Genomic DNA, 13,354 nt, shown 5'->3' on the forward strand with positions numbered 1-13,354 from the left:
GAGATAAATATTTTCTTAGAAGAATGACTACACGAGGCTGGAAAAATTCTCTGTCTTATATATCAGAAGTTACTGTATTCCTTCTCAGAAGGGTTTGCTATTTCCATTAGAAACTTATTACAGAATTAAATGGGGAACAAACCTCTGAGTTTCTCAGTTTAAATGCATTTGTGATTGTTTCATACCCATTTGTTCTTATGTGAATGTTCCCATTTTTCTTACTTAGCCACTCCCCCACCTTTTTTCTCTGCTGTATTTTATAGATCAGATTTCATTTTATTTAGTTTTTATTCTGTATGTGTTTATTTTGATTTGCTGTACTGACAAGTCACACTTGTAGTCCGACTTTGAGGCTAGTTTCTCTGTTAGGGTAGATGAGAGGAATAACCTTTTTCTCTGCATGGTCCAGTGTCAGTTTTTTATGAGCTCATGACAGAAATTCATCTACTTAACCCAGTCGATCAGCATTTTACAAAACTCTGTAAAAATGCTTCCTTTCCCTAACCTTCCCAACCGTTATGGAAGTGCTTGTCACACTGTTGGAAGTGCTCCTTAGCATTGTGTTTTCTTTCATGATGACTCATCCTTCTGTGATTTACTAGGTTCTTCTACTACCAAATAATAGATTCTCTACTTACTGGAGAACTTTTTATGCCATAATTGTAAAAGCTTGCATGTTTTACCTGGAATTTCAAGCATACAGTTCTTCACATGTAACATGCTGATCTACAGTGATAGAGGTGCCCCTGCACTTTGTGTTGTCATTGTTTTACTAGCTTATTAGTCACAATACTACATTGTTGGTTTCAAGATAGAGAAGCTCTCTCAAAACTTAACTAAAAACTAACTTTCCCCTGTTTTACCTCCAAATTTTGTCTTCCTAACATACAGTTCTTTTGTAAGCTTGCACTACCTCAATTTTTTGGAAGTAGTTTATTACAGCATCTTTTTTTTTTGTTGTTTTTTTAATGTCTCCACTTGCATGTTTGAGTAGTATGGTTGAGAGGTTTGTAGTGGCTGCGCATCGGGCAAACACAAGGCTACTTACTTTATAAAAGGGTTATTAGGATCTATCATACTGTGAGTAACAAGTTCTGTAGATAATATTGTACACCCACTTACAGGTTGTTTTTTATCTCTAGGACTGATGGCAAAGGAGTAAACCAACATGGCAGCTATGGTCCCGCCTGTGAAGCTGAAATGGCTTGAACATCTAAACAGCTCCTGGATCACAGAAGACAGTGAATCTATTGCAACAAGGGAGGGAGTTTCTGTCTTGTATGCTAAGTTAGTCAGCAATAAAGAAGTAGTGCCATTGCCCCAGCAGGTTCTGTGCCTCAAAGGACCTCAGTTACCAGATTTTGAGCGGGAATCACTATCTAGTGATGAACAGGACCACTACTTGGATGCCCTTCTTAGCAGCCAGCTGGCACTGGCGAAGATGGTATGCTCAGACTCTCCATTTGCTGGAGCACTTCGAAAACGTCTTCTTGTGTTGCAGCGTGTCTTCTATGCACTTTCTAATAAATATCATGATAAGGGTAAGGTGAAACAACAGCAGCATTCACCAGAGAGCAGTTCTGGATCCACAGATGTGCATTCTGTCAGTGAACGTCCAAGGTCAAGTACAGATGCACTCATAGAAATGGGGGTTCGGACTGGATTAAGCTTGTTATTTGCACTGCTAAGACAAAGTTGGATGATGCCAGCGTCAGGACCTGGCCTCAGTCTTTGCAATGATGTTATCCATACTGCAATAGAAGTTGTAAGCTCTTTGCCACCTTTATCTTTAGCAAATGAAAGCAAGATTCCACCAATGGGGTTGGACTGTTTATCACAAGTAACAACATTTCTTAAAGGAGTAACAATTCCAAACTCTGGGGCAGACACTTTAGGCCGTAGATTAGCTTCTGAATTGCTTCTTGGTTTGGCTGCCCAGCGAGGTGCCTTGCGATACCTTCTTGAATGGATAGAAATGGCTTTAGGTGCTTCAGCTGTAGTAAACACCATGGAGAAAACAAAGTTGCTGCAAAGTCCAGAAGGGATGATCAGCTTTGACTGCTTTATGAGCATATTAACACAGATGCGACGATCTTTGGTGGGTATACCAGCTTTGTTTTTTTTCTGTGTTGAAAATGTAGTTTCATTCTTAACTTTAAATAGTTTCTCAACACTGAATGCTGGTTTGCTGAACAGCTTGCTTAAAATGTTAAAAAGGGGGTTTCTTCTGTAAAATGTTTTCTTCCAGTATTTCCTGGGTTACTCACTGTCTCTTTCCTTCACTGCCCTCCCATTTCCTTGTAGGTAAAGATGAAACACAAACGCAGTCACTATGTTGTCACTTACGGTGTTATGCTTTAACTTCAGGAAAAGAATCAAGGATGTACTTGATACACTTTACATATAAGTTCATAGCAAAAAAGTGAGAAAATATGGAACCATTATAGGCTGAATTTGCTTAGAAATCCAAGTTTTGCAGGCTGCCTTGTTTCCTAGTCAAAGCTACTTCTGCTGCATGTTCTTGTTCTGCAGTTAGCCTGGACTTCTCCTGTATGTGTTCGAATGATCAGTAAGAGTTGAGATGTTTAGTGGTTTTGCTACTGCTCAGAAATGAATGCAATCAGCAAATGAGTTGAATTGTTTGGAAGTATGGCACACTGGTTTGTATATTGAGTGCTTACTTCTAGTCTTGGATGGATATTCTTTTGAAAGCTATGAAGTTATTGCACAGTATGCAATCAGGAGCTGTGGCAGGCTTCTGCCTTGTGCTCAGACTGAAACCAGGAATGACATTTTCCTCTGACGTAATTCTTTTCACTCAGGCTTATGTTGGCCAATAAACATAAATAGAAAAACCTAAAAAATATAAAGAATAGGGACCATGAGAGGAGCATGGCAGCAGCAGGATCTGAAGTGGATTGAAAGTCCTTATGGGCAATTTTATTTGGTGTTGGTTCTGGACTAGGTATACATTTAGACACTAAAACATGGAAATTACGTAAACACAAAAATGATTATTAGTAATTTTTCAATAATAATCTTTTTAAATACAAATGATGTGCACTGCAGAAAAATGTTTAGGAGAAATTAAACTCAGGTATTTTCACAGAAATGACTAAATAAGAATGTTTAACTAGCACTGGTGACATTTTTGTTATCCCAGAGTATATGCAGATATTGCAGCTCAGGGGAGAAAGGTAGTGTACTTATGCTTATAGGAAAAGCTTTAATTTTGCACAGCTATCGGAACAAATCCCTGATGTATTTTCTACAGGTGTACAGTTGCTGTATCCAGTTTTTTTTATCATAATAACAACGTTTAAAAATTGTAGGGATCCTCTGCTGATCGAAGTCAATGGAGAGAGCCAACTAGGACATCTGATGGCTTATGTTCCCTTTACGAGGCTGCACTGTGTTTGTTTGAAGAGGTATGTCTTGAAATGAACCCTGACTTCAGGTAACTGTAGTTACACCTCTGATTGGTGTGTGTGTGTGGGTATGGTCTAGTCTCTGCTGAGTTATTCTGGAGTAGAAGAGGAGGACAAAAAATGGTGAATAATTAAGCTGTAGAGAAACAAAGTAGTTTGGGCAACCTAATGATATGGTGATGAACGATTTACACTTTAGGCAAAGAATTATTGAGGGGAAATTAAAGTTTCATTAAACATTGTGACTATATGGAAAGAAATGAAAATGCTGCTATGTAATAAATCTCTTTTTTAATAGGTTTGTCGAATGGCATCAGACTATTCAAGGACATGTGCCAGCCCTGACAGCATTCAAACAGGGGATGCTCCCATTGTATCTGAGACCTGCGAAGTATATGTTTGGGGTAGCAACAGCAGTCATCAACTGGTAGAAGGAACTCAAGAGAAAATACTTCAGCCCAAGCTTGCTCCAAGTTTTTCTGATGCACAGACAGTGAGTGACACCTATAGTGGTATACTATGTAACATTTAACAGCTTCATAGTTGTAGCATAAAATTGGAAACTAGTTACTTTATTTCTGAGTGTCAAGTTGTAGTGAAGGTATAATGCTCTGCACTAATCACACAAGTTATTTTATTGAAAGAATCTCATTATTTTTATTGATGGCTGGAAAAACCACTCTGTTTTGTTTTTATTGGCACACAGAAATCAATATCATATAAAAAGAACAATTGAATTACCTTAACTTGCTATGAAAAGCATTTGCAGAGACAAATTTGTTTGCCTCTAGTTTTTGTGGGTTTTTTTTTTGGCTAACTGCTGGCACAGCAACCTTAATTAGCTTTCTGAAAATCCAAATACAGGGTGCTCTTTCTGCTCGCAGTCACACATTCTGCAGTTGCAACTGAGTGCTTTTAGTGATGCGTGGCACAGAATATAACAGTTTGCTTTTCTGTTGCTATCCTGGCTTTGCAGTGTTGACTTAAGTAAAAGCATTTTTTTGGCCCCTAGACAATTTAGGTGCATACTCTGAAATTGTTTCTGTTGACGTTACTGTCTATGTTATATGGCAGTGGACTGTGGGCATCATAAAGTATGTTTATGTATTCAGAAAACTTTGTTAACACAAACCCCTAATACACGAGGGTGGAATGAGCCATCTCAGTGGGTTACACTTTAAATACTACTGCATACACCCATGCAACAAATTCATGTCATTTCCCATGGGGATAAAGAATTTTTTCTTTAACCTTCATCAGCAATCTTGTAGGATTTGTCTGTATGAAGAAGGTAATTCCCAGTAAATAGGGCTGTCACAGTGCAGCCTAGTGCCTCCTTCAGGCCAGTTTGTGATGTGGGTATGCAGATTTGAACCTGCTTTGCACTTACAGTGCATTGAGTCCTATGGCAGGTTATTGCAGGATTAGTTGGCTTGCTGTTAGGTCATTCTCCAGCTCTGTGCTGACTTTCCAGTAGAGACAGTTCTTACCTTCAGAAAAACTTTTGGTTTTATTTCTTGGTGTTTATGTAATTAAAATACATAGTCTCAAAAACAGTAGTGGATTTAGGTAATCTTACCACTTGAGCCTGGTTAGAATTAAGCAAAACCTGCAGTGCTTTATGAAGCTGTCGCTTTGTCCTTTTAATCTTAAGAAGTTAAGGTATCTTCAAAGATTGTCTGTCTCCATCCATGCAACTTGGAGATCTGAAGGCAACTTGAGTTCTGTAGTCTTTAGAAGAAATACAAATCAACCAGATTCTTTTCTTGAAGAAAAGAATGTAAATACTGACTAGATTTACTCATATTTTTCAAGAGATTCAATTTTACTTCTTGCTGAGGACTGAATTTGCCTTAATTTTTACATTATGTTATATGAAAGGGTTATGTGAAGCAGCCTGTCATTCTGTTTAAAAATCCAGATTTCTGGATCCATATGAGAATTCTACATTTATCTAATCTTTCTTTTTTCTTCTTTAACCTTTCTGTTTATAGATTGAAGCTGGACAATATTGTACCTTTGTTATTTCTACGGATGGTTCTGTTAGAGCCTGTGGTAAAGGCAGCTATGGGAGACTGGGACTGGGTGACTCCAATAATCAGTCGACATTGAAAAAATTGACTTTTGAGCCTCATAGGTCTATTAAAAAAGTGTCATCTTCCAAAGGATCAGATGGTCACACTTTAGCGTTTACCACAGAAGGGGAAGTCTTCAGCTGGGGTGATGGTGACTATGGAAAACTGGGACATGGAAATAGTTCAACTCAGAAATATCCCAAACTTATTCAGGGTCCTCTGCAAGGAAAGGTATGTTTTGAATAGTAGAGCGCCTGGCTTTATTGTGTTCGTTGTGATGTTGTGTCAAAGTTGAAACATATGAAATCTTAAGTAAAAGTTCTGTGTTGTTTCTAACTCCTCTTTGAAGCTGGGTCTGCTTTCAGCAGTGCACTAAAACAGTTGCCTTTAGGCATGTGGTTTGGAAAATGGCATTGTCACTTAACCTTCTCATAGTCTTAAGAGTAAAACTGGCTCATATGCTTTTGCTGAACTGTAGTGACAGGCCAGGAGAGGCTGCTTTTGTTAGCTGTAGCTTTAGGACTTTTCATATTCAACTTTACAGCATCTTAATTTGAGAAGTGGCTTTGTATTATTCTGCAAGGCCTTCTCTTCCATATCTGTCTGCTTTGGTCAGTGTTCTAAACATTTGCTGATACTTCGTTTTGCTGCAGTAAGATTAGGATAGCATTCTGTTAAGTTTCCTTGATAAATAAATTGTGACCAGTTTATATATAACCTTGTTTCTTTGTGTACTGATTTCACTTAGCAAATACTAAATGGAAAAGATTGCAGAAATTAATTTGCATGTGTACTTGTTCCACATGAGCAAATAAGTAGATTTTACATAGCCTGCTTTTAAAACTTGACTTTCGTAAGTATTCAGACTTGCTCTTCAATTTCTGTCAAAACTTCCTTTTCATTTTTGGATATCATGTAGGTTGTTGTGTGTGTGTCAGCTGGGTACAGACATAGCGCTGCTGTTACAGAAGATGGAGAGCTGTATACATGGGGAGAAGGAGACTTTGGCAGACTAGGTAATTTTTAAGTTTCATGGGATGCTTTTGAAGGAATTCCTGTGTCTGGTAATGACAGTGCACATGTATTTGCCTTGTTCTTTTATAGTCTCTTCTAAATGCACATTTGTACACAGGTGTGTGCATATAGGTGACTGTATTAAAACTACTGCAGATACTCTTAAAATACTTGAATGCAGTTAATATTACAAAGATTCTACTTTATGAAATTTTTATTTGTGGCACAAGTTGCCTTCATTCATAAGACTGTATGTGATTGCTACTCCCATCTGAATGTAAAGAGTAGGCAATGCACTGGCATGCTAGATAAACATGATCTAGTGATGGTAGGATGGAACAGTCATGAATAACTGGCTAATAATATCAAGGATCTGATTCTACTGTGATATTCATAAGGATACTTGACATTAAGATCCAGAAAGGCTTTATGTCCTTTTAATATGTCTAAAAAGTTACATTTAACTAAAACAAAACCCATAGTATTTCTGTTGGCTTAAAGTTCACTTGTCCATTTCATCATCTTTGCTGCACAGCTGGTATGCCTATTACAAGCCCACCCTTCTCCGGCAGGTTCAGTTGAACCAACAGATCTTGCATGGAAAATTGTCTCAAGTTGGACTTTAGTTCCTTCCTGCTGTCAGTTCCTTTTTGCTGTCTTTGCTTTGAATGTCATGATTGCCAAGTAGAGGGAGGGGTAAAAGCAGGTAATAGACAGGGGCAGAAGATGTGGATGATGTTCTACAAGTTATACTGTCATCTTTTCAAGGTAACGAGTAGAAAGAAGTGGTGAGGCTTTCCCTGCTGTTAAGAACAGAACACTGGGTTAGAAGTTTAACCTACAGTTTGGAGGGGAATTGTGGAAACTTGCTCATTGAGTTTTAGGTTAATGGAGGGTTTTCATGTGCTTTGGGGAGTTTGGAGTTTGCAGTGCTGAGTTTCAGTGCACTGCTAACAAGTAGCATTTAATTAGGTTATAGTAATTTGTTCACATTTAATCTGTTATGAATACCATGTAGTAATTATTTTCCCTGTGTTCCCCAATTTTTCTTCTGTATCTGCAGAACATGTAACTCATGTTTATTAAGAAGTAGATGATACTGTAATGAATTGGGCTTCTACAGAAGGGACCAGTTAGAATTGTGACCAACTAGTTTGCTGGTTTTATTTGTCTGTGCTTGTATTGACTGTAGTAAGAGTGTCCCATGCTGTTCAGTCTGTCTGCTGCCCAGTATTAGGCGGTATAGCTGCCTGATCAGTTAGTATTAAAAGCAATTTTACTAGTAATTCTTTTTATTTCTTTTAAACAAGGCAGAAAATAGTTCTATTGTTTTAGTGGCAGGAAGGTATGAATAAATGTTCTGGACTATGCCTTACAATAATGAAACGTTTGTTAAACTGACTGTGAATGTCTTCTAAACCTTACTACAGATCTTTGCAGAGAGTAGACAGAAATTGTTATTTGTGGCTATTATAATGTGTGTGGGTTTTGCAAATCTTACTGAAATTCAAACCCATAAATAGAGTTTAAATCCTCACAGAAAATATCTTTCTTTTCTCCTCAGGTCATGGTGACAGCAACAGTCGCAACATTCCGACTTTAGTGAAAGATATTAGCAATGTAGGAGAGGTTTCCTGTGGCAGTTCACACACAATAGCTCTCTCCAAAGATGGGAGAACAGTATGGTCATTTGGAGGAGGAGACAATGGTAGGAAAACCTAACATTTTGGTAGTAATTTTTGTCTTATTCCATCTACCTCCTTGCAGTTTGTTTTTGTCTTTTTTGATCATTTGTTAGCTGTTCAGGAAAAGGTAAAAGCAAAGTAAAATCTAAATACAGTTTATCTGCAAGAGTATAGACTCCAAAAAGGATTATCAGGAGGAAGAGGGTTTTCACAGAGCAGAAAGCTCAATGAATGCATAAACAGTTCTGGGAAAAGTGTTTGTGTTTGTTTTTTTTTTTTTTCAAATAAACTCATTTAATACAGCAGTAACTTTATTTATGCACTAGAAACAGTTTCATTTAAATTGCCTCTTGAAGAGATATCTCCCATCTCAGAAATGAAGGGTTTCTAACCTTCATTGCCTGTAGCTGCTTTGTCAAACACAGGATCATTAATTTTCTGTTATTGCTTTATTTAGCTAAATTTGGTGATGCTGCTAGAGGAAAAATTACAACTCAGATTAAAATTGCTATATTATTGCTCCCTAGTATAGTGTGAGAAGAGAAGAAAATGCAGACTACAGAAATTTCATCATGAAGTTGGTGGTTAATGAGATTGGTAGGAATTTGAATTTCCTTCGAAAGCTGGCTCTGACATGCACAGATAGAATTGTTCCCATTTCTCTGTCCCTTCTTTCTCTAATTTCGGTTGAAAACAGAGATCTTAGCAGGACAGGCATCTTAACCTTCACAGAGTATTGGAGTTTGCTCTTCTGTTTCAGTAAAGTTCAATCAATTTGTCTTTTGGATATTATTAATGTGCTACTAAAATACTGTTATGGAATCATGAGGCTTGCGGTTCCTTTATAGGAAAGCTAAACCAATGAGAAATAAAGCATAACCTTTGTAGGAATTATTGGTCATTGTAATAGATTTCACATTTGATTTGGTGTTTGTCCTTCCTTTTGGAGCTTGTTTTTCTGTCTGTACGCTGACATGGTCTAGTGGCAGTCCTTCCTTTTCAGGTCATTGATTGAAAATAGTGAAGTTGTGGAGGTGAATAGCTGTTTTCAGAGAAACTTAAAGGAGGAATAAGGAAATTACAATGTTAATGGTTACACAAATGCGCACAGCTATTGGGGAAAAAAAATCCAGAAAATCTGGGGTTTTTTTTCAAGCCACTTTATAAATAAATCTTTTTTGCCAAATATGAAAAGATTTAGTGCTCTGGAATGCTTTAGTAATTAACCAGCAGGTGATGAATATTGCAGATATATGGAATTAATATTTCAAAATTTAAGTAACTATAATAAATATATGTTTCAATAAGTCTGTAATTCCTGCAATTACAATATATGAGGTTTTATAAAAATTATAGTATGTTTTGATTTTAAAAATACATTAGGATGTTTTTGGAAATCCAGAAAGAATCTTCGTGGGTACCTGTAATTGTCATAATTTATGTACTGAAAATCCCTTCCACTTGTGTGTCCTCCTTTTTTGTAGGCAAACTTGGTCATGGTGACACAAATAGAGTATATAAACCTAAAGTGATAGAAGCCTTGCAAGGAATGTTTATTCGAAAAGTTTGTGCTGGAAGCCAGTCTTCACTTGCCTTGACGTCAACAGGGCAGGTAGGCAAACCCAAGTTTTCACTCCAGTGATGAGAGCTGGGGGAGATGGTGTGGGTTTATTATTTTGAATGCCAAGACAGTATCAAGCTAGTACTTAAATTATCAGTAAAGTTCTGGTTTAGATAATGACTGAAGTACTGAGATGCCAATGTGCTGGAGTAGTTCAAAATGTGCTGAAGTATGTGAAAGTACCGTGCTCAAGAGCTTTGCTTAGCCACAGAAAATGAAGTATTTTTAGGTTAATAAATGTAGCTGGTGCAAAATCAAATTGAATTCAGGAACCCAAGTGGGTTCTAGAAGTAAAGAACAGTGAAATGCTTGTAAATTTTAAGGCATTAACCAGACTGAGTGGTGAAGTGATCTAATATTTTTTTTTTAATGCGTGTGTACTTCAGAATACAGGTGTTAACTGAAAGTTCTGTTTCAAATCTGAAAAATCATAGAATAGTTAGGGTTGGAAAGGACCTTAGGGTCATCTACTTCCAACCCCCCTGCTGTGGGCAGGGACACCTCAAACTAAACCATGCCACCCAAGGCTCTGTCCAACCTGGCCTTGAACACTGCCAGGGATGGAGCATTCACAACTTCCCTGGGCAACCCATTCCAGTGCCTCACCACCCTAACAGTACAGAACTTCTTCCTTATATCCAATCTAAACTTCCCCTGTTTAAGTTTTAACCTGTTACCCCTTGTCCTGTCACTACAGTCCCTAATGAAGAGTCCCTCCCCAGCATCCCTATAGGCCCCCTTCAGATACTGGAAGGCTGCTATGAGGTCTCCACGCAGCCTTCTCTTCTCCAGGCTGAACAGCCCCAAATCTCTAGAGAGCTTGCAGATAAATGTTTAGGTGTAAATGAGGTCTCTTACTGGCATTATGTCTATACATGTGATACAACAAGCATTTCTGTACAGGTGGCTCACCATCACCCCCTTGTGATTCAAAGGCAATGAGGTTTTAAAGTATGGATTAAGAATGTTGGTATTTACTGTAGCAGTTTCTTTTCTTGCAACAGCCTCCTTATTGATGTGCTCTTTGGCCAGTGATCTGAGTGGGTAGGGGGAAGAAATAGGGACTATATGAAATATATGTTAGATACATCAAAGTACTGTGCAGGTTTTGTTGAGAGCTCAATTGCAAATCTTGTGCAAATGGTTATCTGGTGTTTTGGTTGTTCATGGTCACCAGTAATACAGACTTGACCTGCTGCTATTCTGTGGTGTGTTTGCTCTAGGTTTATGCATGGGGCTGTGGTGCATGCCTTGGCTGCGGGTCCTCAGAGGCAACTGCTCTCCGACCCAAGCTTATTGAAGAACTGGCTGCTACAAGAATAGTTGATATATCAATTGGTGACAGTCACTGTTTGGCACTTTCGCATGGTAAAAAGAATAAGATTTAAAATACATATCCTCCTCTTGATCAAAAGCAATTGTATCTGTATTTTCTAACTTCTTTATTTTTTTAGATAATGAAGTTTATGCTTGGGGTAACAATTCAATGGGACAGTGTGGTCAGGGGAACTCTACTGGTCCAATTACTAAACCGAAGAAAGTAAGTGGGTTAGATGGAGTTGCAATTCAACAGATTTCAGCAGGAACATCCCATAGCCTTGCCTGGACAGCTTTGCCAAGGGACAGGTAACAATGGCGTTTGGGGACAAATGTTTGTACAAGTCCACTTTGGGATACTTTTAACTCTTTACAGAAGGTGCTAGCCATGTCCTGTATTTTCAGTGTTCTGCTTGTTGTGTTTTGGACTGGAGAGTCCCCTCTCGCTCCTCTTTCCCCCCTTCCCTGCATTTTAAATTGTTACAGATGACAAGCGAAAACAGAACAGCGCCAAGGTGTTAGTTCTTCCTTTATGAAGATTTTGTTAGACAAAAATTACCTCTCTGTAGTAAAAGTTGACAAGTTAGGCAGTGGGAGGAAAAACAAGTTGGGATTTTTTAGTTTTGCTTCTGACAGGTCAGTACTATTTTATGGCTTAGGCAGTTTCCTTTAGGGTATCAAGGAGCAGACTAAGCAGAACACTTTGGGGAATGGAGAAGTTTGTTTAAATCCACATAGTAATTTATCTAATCTTAAATGTCTGGATGATGGCTATGTGTTAACCTAAACTAAAAACCTGTACCGAAATGAATAGCTTGGTAATATTAATAACTGAAATAATACTTTGTTAAACCAAAGACATGAGCAAGTGATTAAGGTGAACTGCTAAACTTCAGATTTATATATGGCTTAACACAAAGGATTAGAAAACGTTAGTATTTGGAAGATAATTCAGGAAGAATTTCAAGTGCCACTTTTTAAAGGGATCTAATTTACAAAATATCAGTTAAGAAGATAGTGGACGCAAATACAGCGCTGTATCAAAGTCTCTTTTTTTCTTAGCATTTGTACTAAAAGCAGCTTTGTGAGTACTGGTCAGCTTCTGCACAAATTAGGTTAAATACATATGGCTTTATATTTATGACCTTGTGGTTTTGTTCATAAATGGTGTTTGATTTATAAAGGACTTTACAGAAAACAGAACAGAAAATACCTTCAAGGATCGGGAAGTTGGTCTGCCTCAATCATAGTGCTTTGTCCTAACAAAAATGAGTTCAGTCAAGCGTATACTTAACCTGCTGGCACTGTTAATTTATTGAAGCACTTAGGATATTTTCAGTAGTTAATTAACTTTGATGTTTGATTCCAGGCAAGTTGTGGCATGGCACAGACCTTATTGCGTAGACCTTGAAGAAAGTACCTTTTCGCATCTTCGTTCTTTTCTTGAGCACTACTGTGACAAAATTAACAGTGAAATTCCCCCACTTCCTTTTCCTTCATCAAGGTATATACTGCATATGCATGTTACAGATACTTACAGATTTTTTTCTTTACAGCAGTATTGCATGGCATAGTCCTACGTCTTCTGAGAAAAGATTGCATTTATTACTACTTCCCTTCCCCCCCCCCTTTTGTGAGGAATATCTTTTTTGGTGTATTTGGGGATGATTTGCCTCCTAATTCATGGGACTATTTTTGTGAACTGAATTCCTCTTGGAACCATTGTTCACAAAGACACTTTTCTGTATTCTAGTTTTGATCTTTTTGTTCCTATAAACACATTGGCAGTAGGTTTTCAGAGGAGTTTCTTTAATGTCCCAGTTGGAATTTACTTACCTTTCTGGTATGCAGAATCAAATGAGAGTTAAAAGCTTAGAGCCTGAGTAAGTGAAAGGGAGTAAGGCTAAGAATGGGAGATATTAACAGGGATGTATTTCTTTTTGCAGGGAACATCACAATTTTCTTAAACTGTGTTTGAAGTTGCTTTCTAATCATCTTGCACTTGCACTGGCTGGAGGGGTAGCTACGAGCATTCTTGGCCGGCAAGCTGGTCCTCTTCGAAATCTGTTATTTAGACTGATGGACTCCTCTGTCCCTGATGAAATTCAGGAGGTAAGCTATGCTTTTTTCGGCACATGTGAAAATTCTCCTCCTTTCTTTTCTATCTCTCTTTGACTGTGTAATTTTATCCAACTTTCTGAACTTGGCACTCTG

The 13,354-nt window shown here is 37.9% G+C and overlaps 1 protein-coding gene across 12 annotated transcripts in view; it reads left to right on the forward strand.

Moving 5' to 3' along the window:
- The window catches only part of HERC1 (HECT and RLD domain containing E3 ubiquitin protein ligase family member 1), a 118,362-nt gene that overhangs the window by 40,212 nt on the left and 64,796 nt on the right, over positions 1-13,354 (forward strand). For 11 of the 12 annotated variants that reach the window (XM_062625760.1, XM_062625770.1, XM_062625779.1 and 8 more), the window contains exons 2-12: positions 1,143-2,098; positions 3,333-3,428; positions 3,727-3,921; positions 5,423-5,734; positions 6,423-6,519; positions 8,082-8,225; positions 9,687-9,814; positions 11,047-11,191; positions 11,278-11,449; positions 12,510-12,644; positions 13,087-13,252. The exons of the other annotated variant lie outside the window; for it this stretch is intronic. In XM_062625760.1, coding sequence (XP_062481744.1) covers positions 1,169-2,098; positions 3,333-3,428; positions 3,727-3,921; positions 5,423-5,734; positions 6,423-6,519; positions 8,082-8,225; positions 9,687-9,814; positions 11,047-11,191; positions 11,278-11,449; positions 12,510-12,644; positions 13,087-13,252 — 2,520 coding nt within the window. In that variant the 5' untranslated portion in view covers positions 1,143-1,168. The remainder of the gene's footprint in view (positions 1-1,142; positions 2,099-3,332; positions 3,429-3,726; positions 3,922-5,422; positions 5,735-6,422; positions 6,520-8,081; positions 8,226-9,686; positions 9,815-11,046; positions 11,192-11,277; positions 11,450-12,509; positions 12,645-13,086; positions 13,253-13,354) is intronic. 12 annotated transcript variants of the gene reach the window in all.

This window comes from Pezoporus occidentalis, unplaced genomic scaffold (genome assembly GCF_034315485.1).
Source record: "Pezoporus occidentalis ecotype Australia unplaced genomic scaffold, CSIRO_AGI_Poc_V1 ctg11, whole genome shotgun sequence".
In the NCBI taxonomy this organism is placed as follows: Eukaryota; Metazoa; Chordata; class Aves; order Psittaciformes; family Psittacidae; genus Pezoporus; species Pezoporus occidentalis.